The sequence below is a fragment of the Thermobia domestica genome, chromosome 13 (genome assembly GCF_964235325.1).
Source record: "Thermobia domestica chromosome 13, izTheDome1.hap1.1, whole genome shotgun sequence".
In the NCBI taxonomy this organism is placed as follows: domain Eukaryota; kingdom Metazoa; phylum Arthropoda; class Insecta; order Zygentoma; family Lepismatidae; genus Thermobia; species Thermobia domestica.
In genome coordinates, this window is record NC_137466.1 from 200,400,012 (window position 1) to 200,414,297 (window position 14,286).

The 14,286-nt window shown below is 38.1% G+C and overlaps 1 protein-coding gene across 4 annotated transcripts in view; it reads left to right on the plus strand.

The window, feature by feature from the left end:
* LOC145668948 (nonsense-mediated mRNA decay factor SMG8) overlaps nt 1-4,101 on the plus strand; it is a 73,595-nt gene extending 69,494 nt beyond the window's left edge. For all 4 annotated transcript variants that reach the window (XM_081737235.1, XM_081737236.1, XM_081737237.1 and 1 more), the window contains exon 19: nt 3,879-4,101. In XM_081737235.1, the coding sequence (XP_081593361.1) occupies nt 3,879-4,002 (124 nt within the window). In that variant the 3' untranslated portion in view covers nt 4,003-4,101. The remainder of the gene's footprint in view (nt 1-3,878) is intronic.
* The last annotated feature ends 10,185 nt before the right edge of the window (nt 4,102-14,286 follow it).

Here is a 14,286-nt window from a genome sequence, read left to right on the forward strand (position 1 = left end):
TATATATATATATATATATATATATATATATATATATATATATATATATATATATATATATATATATATATATAATAGTGTGTGTATGACTTACATTCTAAACATCTGCTATTCATTACTAGTTCAGAATAACCTATAGAATAATCAAAGATAGGTCGGTATTTGAATTGTTTTATACTAGTCAAAGCAATTGGGAAAGGAAAAAAAAAAAAAAATTGAGCGAGGACATCGAAATTTTCGATTTATTTGTTTGTGTGTTATGGGGGGGGGGGGGAGTTGTCTTGCTGAGTGGTCCGCACGAACAAACGCATATGCGACGTCACACGATGCGAGATACAACTTACGATAAGACGTGAAATCATTAGGTCCTTGGGAACGTTGATTGACGAGTAGTGAGTGAACGTGGGCTGCTATGGTGTACAGTTGAACAAGAGCAATGGCAACGCAGCACAATTTAGCGGAATCTGTGGTATGGAAAGCCATAGACAGGATGGAAGCCAAGAAGGCACAATGTGTGGTAACTCGACACCCTTGGCGTGTCTCGCAGTTTCATTTCCAGACTCTCGAGATGTTTTCAGCAGGCAGGAACAATTTGGCGCAGGCCAGGACAAGATCGCACACACACAACGTCAGCAAGGAAAAGCCATATGGTCGGAGAAACAAGTGTCTCAATAAGTGCAACTGACTTGCGGGTTAGGCTTGTACTGGCAACAGGACAACCCAGGCCGTCTGCAGTCGGTTGTGGGAAGAAAGAGCTATAGTGTGTGTCCCTTTGACTGTCCAACAGTAGGACTTGAGTGCTGAACGTTTTTTGTAGCACTGTCTTATTCTTGGTTTAGCATGTATCAATTTACAATTAAGACAGTCGACGCATTGTCATTTGGAGGGAACATGAATCTCAAAATTATTCGTCCCATGTGCAGGAGGTATCGCAATATGAAAATGGTGGAATAATGGTATGGGCAAGGGTCAGCACCGAACGACTCACAGCTTTGCAGATCATCCGGAACGATACCCTAACAACTCAGCGATACAGAGATCCTTATGCCTCACGTACTTATGGCTGCAGCAATTGGCAGTCGTTTGATTTTTATTGACGACAATGCCCATAGCTCGTCGAGTATGTATGGTAGATAGAATGCTGGAGGCAGAATTTATCGAACGGATGGTATTACCAGCGTCCTCCCTAAACCTGATTTACATTAAATACTTGCGGAACCTCTCGGCAGACGTATTTCTGCAAGGCTAGCACCACCTGTTGAAAATGGCCGTACTAGAGGAGTGGGGAAACGTCCCACTTGATTCAGTCCATGCCAAACAGACGAGCAATAGCTGTAACTGTTGGGGGAGACAGTACACCGTATTAGAGGTAGGTTTTGTTGTGGAAATGTTCATATGTGTCATATTTATGTGATTTTTCCATTCAATACATAAATCACTCCTAGAGTTCATTCGTGTTGACTATTCAGCAGAGGTGAATGGCAGTGAACACGGCAACAATCCCCACAACAAAATGCATCTGCAATTTCGATGTCTCGCAGTCGTTTCTGCGTTTTCAGGCTTGCGCCCTTAATTATTTTGACAAATGTACAAGTGTTGATTCATTTATATTGATCCGAAGTCAACGTGCAACTTTACCGCGCGTGCATAACGCATCGCCTTATATTGCCATGAGGTAAGGAACAGTATCTCGTTATTCACGTAGTAGAGCAGCTTCGTTAAGCGTAGTCTGATGGCGCCGAAACTGAACAGATTCTGGGAAGGGTTCATTATGGCTTTTTCCGACACTAAGTTCTCGGCATCGCGCGCCTTAGAAATATGGTAAATGCGTAGTTTTCGTATAGATCGTGCCATTGTGAATTGTGTTATACGGAAATATGCGGCAGAGAGTGTTGAGCGCATCACACTGACGCTAACGGCTAGAACCATTTACCAAAAGGGAACATGACCGTGGTCGGTTTCTCGTACTGGGGCAGACTGCATCTCCGAAAGATGGAATGAAATGTCAAAATCAATACTGCCTACTATCAGACTCACGTCCTGAGTGAAATGTACCAGCACGAAATCCCAGCATTGTACGCACGAGCTGTGAACCAGGTTAAACTGCGTTTACCAAGACAAGGCATCCAGCCACACGGCGAAAACGTCGCTGGAATTCTATCGCCTTATAAAACAGGAAACTGGAATTGCTGCAGTCTCCTACTCTGATATCCCTGTCAAAATTCGAGATGCTATCCCAATGGATTACTGTGCTTTCAGATTTCTCAAGGGCGCTTGTCCCTTTGTCAACCCTGCACCGTCGCCGTCCTGTGAAAAGAGGAGTGGGATGCAGTATCCGTGGTCCAGCTGAACGCAGTCTGCTACAGTGAAAACTCCAATGCTGTTCAATAATCAGTAAAAGTGGCCAGCAGATCGAACACAACTGTTGTTGCATACACGACATTTCCTAGATAAGTGGCACATTCAAATTCGGTTCAACATAAGTGAATCAACCTCTGTTTATACGGAGCAGATCTATTTTAGTATTCTCTAGGGGTAATGACCAGATCTTTAAGTTCAAAGTGAATTAATTTGAATTTGTTTTAGAATTTACCGTACATAGTCGGCAATGATATTGTACTATATATAAGTCCACAATATATCCAACATCCTTCATCATTCAATACCTTCATACGTTTTTAACCCATTCAGAGAAACAAAGGCAAACATACGGAAAAAATTATTCAAGGGAATCATTAATGTTTGCAAGGATAAACTCGATCAAAGGCAGGAAACATAGATTTTGTTCAAAATTCACAAAATTAGGAGAAACATAGGTTTTGTTCAAAATTCGCAAAATTAGGAGAAACATAGGTTTTGTTCAAAATTTGCAAAATTAGGAGAAACATAGGTTTTGTTCAAATGCAAAATTAGGAGAAACATAGATTTTGTTCAAAATTCGCAAAATTAGGAGAAACAGATTTTGTTCCAAATTCGCAAAATTAGGAGAAACATAGGTTTTGTTCAAAATTTGCAAAATTAGGAATTGGATACAATCTTCAAATATTTAAAGATGGCCTGCACATGTTCATATTAACTGTCAATGCAACCTACGAGTAGTGGAATAGATAGATTATTTCAGTAGTCGGCATATTTTCAATTTCTACACAGTCAATCTTAAATATTCTCCAGTTTTCACAAGTTTCTTTTCGAGCAGTCCACTTGATTGTGCTGGAGTACATCGAGCTGCATGTAGCTATTTGAAAATTTTCGTAAGCATAACATAATAAAATACACATGCAAGTACAAAGCACAACAATCCTTCACTTCTACAGCTGTCAAAATACACAATAGATAACATGTATAACATAAGTTGTATAAGCCTCGTGTAACATAAGTCGTCTCAGCTATTGAAAACAGTCTACTTATACAACAGAAAGATAAATTTTTGTATCTTCTACTTCAAAGCTAACAAGACTTCTTTAATTGTTACAAACATAAAATTATTAATAAAGATAACGGTTATGGTTGATATAGCGGTAAGTTCTGGTTGCTTTAACAAGATCTACTGATAACAATTTACTTGTTCAGTGGGAGAGAGGCGCGTGGGGTCCCTGGTTCGATTCTGGCTCCCACCAAGTGGGCTTTTTGATGGACAAACACCGTGTACACGGGTTTTCTCTGGTTTTTCCTGTTTGAAGTATCTGATTTTTTTCCTATATTTTTTAAAAATCATAATCTTACTTTTACTTCCATTGAAGACCCATAAGCAGAGACACAAATTAGTTGTGTTTTCTTTTACAGAGAAATTGTCTCTATATTACATATTCTGTACATAGTAGTTATATAGTTTGTTTATTCTTGATACAAGAACCAATATTTTTCTTAACTGTATTCAGATATGTATACGTTGGGGAGCATGGTCCATATTTAGCTCCTAAGGAGCCTGTACCGCTTAGTTACGCAAGGCTATTAAACGGAGTGTACGGCATAACTGAAGTGTCTGTTCCTGATTCAAAGTAAAATATTTGTTCGTTGAACGGAACACTGAAACGAAAATATTTACATAAATGATCTCGATGTATGTTTTATATGTTTGTTAAAAATGTTGGCGAATTGAAAGTAGTTTTATTTACTATCCTTGCGTCAGTTTATAAAAGTGCGCGATTGAAGCGAGCTCTCATTCGATACACAGAAGAAAATGAGTTTGTGTATGTGTCCTATGTGCCTGTCATCTCCACGATTATTTTTATAGGAATTTCCCAATTATAATGAAAGTGAAGTGTATATTCTTTGAAGTGTGAGAATCATCCCTATTGCCTGAAAGTAGAAATCAACCAGTGAACCGAGGAACACCAGAAGTCGAAGAGAAACCACGCAGTGAAAGATTTTAGTAGACTCTTAAGTCTGAGCCTGAAGTTTCCAGTCAAATTCATAACCATAAGGTATTCAATTTAAAGAAGATATTTCAAATTTCTTTCCTAGTGAGTGATGAAGATGAGTTATTCTTTGCTTCTGTAGGTTTACAGTATTAGACCTTAGCAGGAATAACGCACCCTTTTTTCACAGGCATATTGTAATGCAAATTAAGAAATATGAGATTATTCCCTTCTGTAAACAAAAAATAGCTCCTTCTCTAAAAATTTCTCTCTTCTCCGCCCCCTCTCCCTTAAATCTGACGTCGTCATTGGATCTTACTTGTATCAGGCGATTACTTCTCTAATATGATATTTATTAATTGGGTATCGTCTGAGCTATAATCACTACCTTTCTACAATTATTTTAATTTTACTTTATAGTATTATACGAGGAGTAACCAAAAAGTAAGGTTACAAAGCCTGCAGTGAAACGTGTGTATATTATTTCATACAACCAATACAGCCAACAGAGAGTACATACATTAAGTTATTTTTCGACATTAGTCTTCATGTCGGTTGAAGCATTTGTCACATCGCGGGATGAGTTTGAATATTTCCTCCTTGTAAAAATCCTGCCCTTGCATGTTCAGCCACGTTGTCATGAAGTATTTCACCTCCTCGTTTGAAGCATAGCAACGGCCTCCTATGTGCTCCTTCAAGTGCGGGAACAGGTGAAAGTCGCTTGGAGTGAGGTCCGCGCTATAGGGAGGATGGGCGATGATGTCCCTGCGAAACTGCTTCAACAACGTGGTGGCGTTTCCTTTACCAGCCGCAAACTTTCGACAACATTCTGCGACATGTTGACGAGATATTACAGTCTCTCTGTAAACCTCTACTAGCTGCCGGGGAATTTCAGCCGCAATTCCATGTTTCGTCTACAGAAATCGAATAACTGAACGGACTTCTTTCCGATACCAGTTTTCCAAACGAGTCGCCATTTGTGTTTAGCTACAACTAGCACGGTAGGTTGCTAAAACTTTGCATAGTTGCCAACTCTATGAATTAAAATTACCGCACACTCCTCATTCTCCTACAACAGACGAAACTCCAGAAATATCGGCCTTGTGACCTTAGTTTCTGATCCTCTTTCGTAGTTGTGCAGTTAACATATTAAAGAGTCTCTGTATGTATGTACTTGATTTTTGAAATGTCAATGGTAATCACAAAGGAAAAAAAGCTATATTATCGCTCTTCCAAAAAGTCACATCTGTAAAAATTATAATTTTATATTTACAACCTAAGGGAAGAACCCGTAATGTCCTAATTTTTGTGTTCAAGCATTAAGAGCGTTAGGTAAGTTTTCTCTCCTCATCTTGTAACGGTAAAATTGTACCTTTTACTACTGATATGACTTCGCTCAAAAGACAATACCATACATAAGCGTATTGTATGATTTTTTTTAAAACCAAGGTAACAGTCCTTTTTTAAAGAAAATATATTCATTTTTGAGGAAGGCTAATATCAAGACATGTGCCATTGATGAAGAAATACAGAAACTGTGTTCAGTGAACAACACAAAAGAACTAGATAGAGAGGAAGTGTATGCAACTCTCCTTCTGAGAGTGGACAGCTATACATAAGGCAGCCAGGTCGTTCGATGCAAAACAGATAAATGAGCTTCAAAGATTAATACACCTCGAGAAAGGAGAGAAATCTGGGTTCAGTGCAACACACATAATACTGGACCGTAACATTCTCTTCAATGATACATCAGTGCTACAAGAAATTGCATATTCCCATACAATAGACCAGTACGAGATGAGCTCAAGATAAATGCCCGAACGATAAACAGAAGGCAAATTGAAACCAAGGCGTATTGGGATACCATTAATCTAACGCTTTTCGGAGCTTCTATATTGACGATTAGGAATTAGGTTTCCGGGCTTTCGGCATCTATGACCATGTTAGCCCGTCACTAGGATTAGAATTAGATTTCTGGGCTTTCGGCATCTATGACCATGTTAGCCCGTCACTAGGATTAGAATTAGGAATTAGATTTCTGGGCTTTCGGCATCTATGACCATGTTAGCCCGTCACTAAGATTAGAATTAGGGATTAGATTTCTGGGCTTTCGGCATCTATGGCCATGTTAGCCGTCACTAGGATTAGGATTAGGAATTAGATTTCTGGGCTTTCGGCATCTATGGCCTTGTAAGCCCGTCACTAGGATTAGGATTAGGGATTAGATTTCTGGGTTTTCGGCATCTATGGCCTTGTTAGCCCGTCACTAGGATTAGAATTAGGAATTAGGTTTCCGGGCTTCCGGCATCTATGGCCTTGTTAGCCCGTCACTAGGATTAGAATTAGGAATTAGATTTCTGGGCTTTCGGCATCTATGGCCTTGTTAGCCCGTCACTAGGATTAGGATTAGGAATTAGATTTCTGGGCTTTCGGCATCTATGACCATGTTATCCCGTCACTAGGATTAGAATTAGGAATAAGATTTCCGGGCTTTCGGCATCTATGGCCTTGTTAGCCCGTCACTAGGATTAGAATTAGGAATTAGGTTTCCGGGCTTTCGGCATCTATGGCCTTGTTAGCCCGTCACTAGGATTAGAATTAGGAATTAGGTTTCCGGGCTTTCGGCATCTATGGCCATGTTAGCCCGTCACGTATGAAGGGTGACGTCCCTTGGCGTTCACACTATATAGGAAACGGAAGGAAGAAAGCAGACTGGGATCTATGTTAGAAACCATCCCGGCATTTGGCTGATGTGAATGCGGAGAACCTCACTTAGAATTGCTGGCCTGAAAAAGCTCTTACACTTTTTTCGACCGAGTTTCTCCACCGGGAACTGAACCCGGGACTGCTCGCACCAAAGATGAGAGCGTTAGTTACTTCCGTACGCGGGGCCACAGCTTCTATATTGATATAAACAGGTTATTTGAAAAAGTACACTGAGCTTTCAAAATGCTTTTAATACTGTAGTTTGAACAACGAAAAACATTGCAGTTTATCGAAATATCAACGAAATAGCGTTAGGTATACGGTTAATCGCAATTAAAACCCGAATAAAATGTTTTAGAGCCATATCAATTCATACAAATTACATAGGTGTTTAGAGTCTATTATATTACTGTACTTCACAAGATGCTGGGAAGCGATGTAATATTTCATAAGGAAATCTCCAAACGATTAACATGGATAGGTATACATACAGATCGACATCATAATGGTACGAGCACTAAGCGTTCCGTTGATAATACATTTGGAGTAGTCTAATTCCCATTCAAGTGTATTAAGATTGTAATTCTCTAAGCCTTTTTCCCAGCTAGCTGGGTTCGGCTTTTCGGATCGCAGTATCTCGATCCATAATTGATTTAGCAAACAACAAACATTCAAAATATATATTTCTCAACCTGGCAGCTTATAGGAGTTCAAGTTTTAATTGTTATAACATTACGAAAAGGGATTTCTTATTATTACTGAATAGTTTGATAGATCATGATGTGATACAGCATCTGTTTTCCATACAAAAATTTTGTGGAAGCCTATCTGAATAAGCCTAGCAAAGAAGTAACATTTTGTATGGACTTCTAATTTTGAAAAACTTTTCTATCGGGGTAATTTATGTTGATGGAAGAATAAACCTTCCGGGTAAGCTTCTTTTACTCCACGTTGTTAAACACACTAAATCAGATTCATGCTCAAATATTAAAAAAAAAAAAAAAAAAAAAAAAAAAAAAAAAAAAAAAGATATTCAAATCACTTAATTATTCTTTGTCGCAGGCGTTCGTTTAAATCCAAATTATTATCTTCCAACGTTGTTAGAAGTGAATTCCCTTTGAAGTTTAGAGTTACAAATGATTTTCTTAATATACATACATATTTTATTTGACTGTTTTTTAATAGGATTTTAAACTTAAAACATGCAGCGTTGAAGCCTTTTGCATATAATGTTCAAGTATTGAAAATGCGTAACGAAATAATGAATAAAAGTAATAAGATTAGCTAAAGAAGAAAACAAAATAAACATATCAAATAATAATTAAACAATTGAACTTAAGTGAAATAAAGGTGCAGTTTTATTATACGGATCCACAGATTGTAAAATGTACAGAAAATTTTGGGCAAGTCTTTAATTTGCCCATTTTATGTCGAGAACAGAACCCAACCAACCCCTACGGGGCTTCTAACCCGTTCCTACTATTACTACGACTACTTATACTATGGATCCGTATAGTAAAACTGCACGGAAATAAATTTGCATATCCATAGCAAAACCTCTCTGGAATGCTTTGGCAGGGTGTCTACTACTGGAAATACTTGAATTATACTGGAATTTTGATCCACATACTGGAAAAATCATGAAACTGGTAATTTGTCAACAATACTTTTCTGTATTTGTTTTAATAGTCATAGATACAATTTTGTATTCATTCAGATTGTAATTTTTCCCGAAACAAGAGTTGTATACATTTTGTAATTAGACACTTAAAGCAATCGGAGGAGTGGAGGGCTGTGAGGGGAGTTAAGAAGCCCTTCAAAATAATCAATGCTAACTAAATTTATTAAAAAATATTTTTTGGTGGTAAAACAATTGCAAACCTGAATTCGTCAAGATTGTGATTATTCCTAAAGAACTTTAAAAAAAATATTGTATTAGCTACTAGAATTTTGCTGTTATATTGAATATACTGGAAATATACTGCAACTTTGAAAATGAAATTCAGTAGACTCCCTGTTTGGAAAGAGGTGCATTACAAGTCAAACAATAGATTTGATGTATGGTCATTACGTACAATAGTATGCTTTTCCTGTTCATGCCAATATGGCTTTGTATAAGATTCATTTTGACTTGTAACGTAAGAGCTACTAGGTGGATAGTTCTATGCCAGTTAAGGAGAACATTTTCACCCAAAAGTAATTCTAATCGTATTAGGTTAGCGCATAGTGTTTTTATCTTGTTTTCTTTGACGTGATTGGAAGAAGTAGACCATTGCATCAAATGTATGCAACCCGAAACTAACATACAACTCGGAATCGCCCATCTTCAAACTTTAGTTTCATAAGGCCTTGACATATGATTTGCGTCGTACTAAAGGCCTGACTGCTGCAGGAAACATTAGTCGAACTCTTTAGTATGGCACCAATCACGCGTCAGAACGACTTTGCATAAGGCCTATAATATCTTTGATTTAATATTCGATGGAAAATATAGTTCTGGGTCCATTAGGCTTTAAACATAATATTGTTTATATTTCGCAGGATTGAGGAAGGGGGAAAATGCTATTAAATGAGTTGTGAACTTCAAGCATTATTTTTCGTTTTTACGACAATTTACTCAAACGACTATTTCAATTACATAAATTGTTAGAATCGTCTGAGATTCACTTTTTGTAAAACTTTATCACTTGATAAAATAGTTTATCATGAACTCAGACAAGAATACGACGAAGCTTAATATTAAGCCAGATATTAAGAAACAAAATGCTCCTATGAGATCCTGAACAGTTAATGCCATTATTTCAGAGTCGTCTTCGAAGTGCCTGGAATTGATGGCTGTTAAGAATGTATCAAAGAATACATCACTTCTCCATTTTAATGTCAATCCGGACTGCACAATCATGTCTATAATATTTTGAAATAAAATTGTGTATGGTGAATTCATTCTCAAACGGATATCACTAGGAATAGATATGACAACATGAGGCATTACATATAATAATGGCTCCCCTTTAGAATTGAATAAAGAATGTTCATATATTAAGTCTTCAAATATGTACCTTTTACATAGTACAGCCAAATTCTGATGTCTAAGTATTCTCTCAAAAATTTCGAAAAAATCTGAACTTAATTCTGTCCATCTATCATATATAGCTTTGGTCATGGGAACGTTTGCATCCTTGAAATAGCGTCGATGTCTGTCATAACCCCCAAACGATAAGCCCGATTCAACCAAATCATGCATCGTGTTAATATCAGGATATCTCTTAGGTTTTGTGAGGAAACCGTAAAAAGCAGCTTGATAACATGAGTTGATTATAAGTGAACTAAGAATCCAGATCAGAAATAATATCCTGACGAAATTAATATGTGGAGGATGAGGTACTGATGTACCTAACAGAATTGTAAAATAGTATAACATAGGGAACGACAGAATGAAAGTTGCTTTACATTTGAGAAACTTCCTCACTGTTTTCGTGCACACAACAATAAAAGAATATGCTAACAATATGTATATCCATAATCGGGGCTTGAAAGGAAAAATTATGCTCATCCATCTTGGGTAAAAACCACGTTGTGGCAATACCCATACATAATAACTGAAATCTCCTGTCAAAACTGGATCGAAAACCTCATAGTGATATAATTTTATGGCTGTACTATGGAACGTCCCTTCCAAGTCCCCAGAAATTACTTTCAACATATCTCCCACGTATGTTTCATTTTTTAAGCGATATCCATGTTTTTTGTATGATTTTCTTGCTGTTGCCATCATTGAAAAGTTTATTTTATCTCCAATAGTTTGGACTAAGTTCAACAGTTGGCCAGCAACGACCTGAAATGTACCATTAGTATGTTTTTTAGCAACGGTCATGGGTGGGGAATGAAGAGTTGTCATAGGAAAAGTACAGTTGAACAAGTTATGAATTTTACTGGGGAACAAATCAACTTTTTTCAAGAATTTACCGTTGTAACAGGAATCTATTAATGCAATTACATCGGTAGATCTGCAATGATTTTCGGAGAAAGGGAAGTACGTGTAAATTTGTAGGAATAACCCATCTTTTAAATTGTTTCTAGCCTGTGAAATTGCTAGAACAATATTAAACATATTGTTTTTCATTGCAATGCGAAACAAATATTTTATACGTTGAACATCAGCATATTCGCCATGCATCATTATCATCATTTTGCTGCGAGAAGTGAAAAACACTGATTTGAGTAGCTCAACCATTAAGTTAAAATTGTTTGCTTCTTCCAAAACGAAGATATATGACGTTGAACTTTCACTTAGTTCACACTTTAAGCTTTTGTTTTGTCCTGTTACCTTGTACGATGTGTGAAGTTTTAGCATGATGGTAGGAATATTATCAATAGTAATTAGTAAGGAATTATCTCTTCTTCCATCTTCAATTACAATTAGCGTTTTTGTGGAGATAAAATTCTCACTCAGAACTACACTAATGCAGTCACTCAGCTTTCTTCCTTCATAGTTTTTGGAAAAGTTTAAAGAAATATCTGCGAATGTTTGCAAAGTGGAAATAAGTAAAAGAAGAATTGATTTGCCAGTCATATTTTTCCTTCATTGGCTTGGGCCCTGAAAAGAATCAAAATACCGTATAATTAATAACAATTGCTTCTTTAAGAGCGTTACTACACATAATTTCATATACAGGGTGTTTCAAAACAACACCGACAACGTTTGGGAGGTGATTCCTGACACCAAAATAAGAAAAAGTATAGACCAACCTGGGTGCACAAACGCTTCCTTTCGGAGTTATAGGCTGCCGAAAACATGAAGAAATGAACTTTAAAGATTCATAGATCCAAGACTATGGGATCTACCGTAGTCGGGTCAAGACTTCACTTAGGAACTAATATGTGCTCTATCCAAATATCCATGTTTCAGAATCCTAAGGTACTTCTGCAACAATTTTTATAGGGGTAGTTTGTGAGTACTTCATTTTATATGCCCTTAGCCAAACTCCCTCTATAAAAATTGTTGCGTGAGTACCTTAGGATTTTGAAACATGGATTTTTGTGTAAGGCACATATTAGTTCCTAAGTGAAAGTCTTGACCCAAGACCTGGATCCGAAAACCCGGTTCCAGACCTGGATCCAAAAGTCCCCCAAAGACCCGTAAAGGAGGCACGAAGTTCACCTTCAAAACACTGCAAAGAGGATCACGCGCTTGTGCCCTCTCCGCCCAGACCCGCATTTTGCCCCCCCCCTCAAATCGTTGGTCCACCAGTGGGTGTTTGGTCAAATGAGTTTACCTGTTTAGCCAATGAGTTTGCCAGTTACCCAGTTTGTTTTAGCCAACTGAAACATATGGGTCTAGGTCAAAACCCCCACACTCAAGAAATGTCAAAACACCCACACAAACGGTCATAACCCCCACACAAATGGACAAATCTCCCAAACGCACGAACGGTCAAAACCCCCACAGCCAAAACCCCCACACTCAGGAAATGTCAAAACGCCCACACGATCGGTCATAACCCCCACACAAATGGACATATCTCCCAAACGCACGAACGGTCAAAACTCCCACAGCCAAAACCCCCACACTCAAGAAATGTCAAAACGCCCACACAATCGGTCATAACCCCCACACAAATGGACAAAACAGCCCGCATAGCAACGGTCATAATCCCCACATAAATGGACAAAACTCCCACAAAATCGGACAAATCCCCCACACTCTGAAATGATCGTCATTTCACGTCTTTGTTGCGGCTCTTTATGACGCCCCCAAAAAAATAGTTGCAACATCAGTTTAAGTGGAATAAAAAAATGTTATTAAAAAGTACAAGGGCAATACATGAGTATGGGGGTTTTGTCAAGTTGTGTGGCAGTTGTGACTATTTCTGCATGTGGGAGTTTTGTCCATTTGTGTGGGGGTTTTGTCCATTTATGTGGGGATTGTGACCGTTGCTATGTGTGGCTGTTTTGTCCATTTGTGTGGGAGTTATGACCGTTGGAGGTTATGACCGACTGCCAGTGTGGGGGTTTTGGCTGTGGGGGTTATGACCGTTCGTGTATTTGGGAGATTTGTCCATTTGTGTGGGGGTTATGACCGATTGTGTGGGCGTTTTGACATTTCTTGAGTGTGGGGGTTTTGGCTGTGGGGGTTTTGACCGTTCGTGCGTTTGGGAGATTTGTCCATTTGTGTGGGGGTTATGACCGTTTGTGTGGGCGTTTTGACATTTCTTGAGTGTGGGGGTTTTGGCTGTGGGGGTTTTGACCGGTTCCCGCCTGGGCGCCTGCCTGTCGCTTCCACCATTTCATCTAGCACACTGTTCACAACCTGCCAGCAGCTCGGGTTTAGCGTAGGGATGGCCACAAAGTTCCAGTTCCGGCGGGAAGAACCGGTTTTTGAAGATCCAGTTTTAAGAACCGGTTCAAGACCTGGATCCGAAAAACCTGGTTCCGGCCATCCCTAAATTTCATCTTTCAAACTACTTACACACATTTCCATTGAATCACAAATACCTCTACATACATATACTACAAATATCCTACACATTTTCATTTAATTTAAATTTTCCTCAATTTTTACATCCTGACCATCTGTGTAGCTGGCCTTGTTCATCCCGCTGGACCTTTCCAATTTTGACCTTGATTTACCCTTATTATGACAATTCTTTGGTTCATCTGATTTTGATATGTTCTTTACTTAATCATGGCTATACAGAATTCTATTTTTAACTTCTGTCAATTTCTTAAATATATAATTCAGGCACTTCAACTCTCATGACCAAAATTCTTACAAAATTTTCTACAAAAGTATTTCAGTTTTTATACAAATAATTCAATAATTTTACTTTTTTTTAGCACCCTTGGCCTAAGTTGCTGATGCACCAACTGTTAAACACCGTTAATGGCAGGGACGTAGCTAAAGGGGGCACCGGCCTCCCCAAAATTTGGCTTGCCCCCAAATATTTATGTAAAATTATGTTACAAATTGTTTTTGTACTACAATAAATGAAAAATTACCCAAAGTAAACTGAAATTTTTCATACTTCTAAGAAAAGGCTACTTTTTAAATCCATTTATAGGCTATTTCTTAAACGTTAAGTGAACGGTAATAAGAGTATATAAGATCAGTAACTTTGGGGGTCGGGCGTCTTCTTTGTTAACATTGCGAGGTTCTTCCAGCCCTTAGAGTGATTCCAGCCTTAAAGTCGCCTTGAGGTATTAAGGGCTAACAATCTATGCG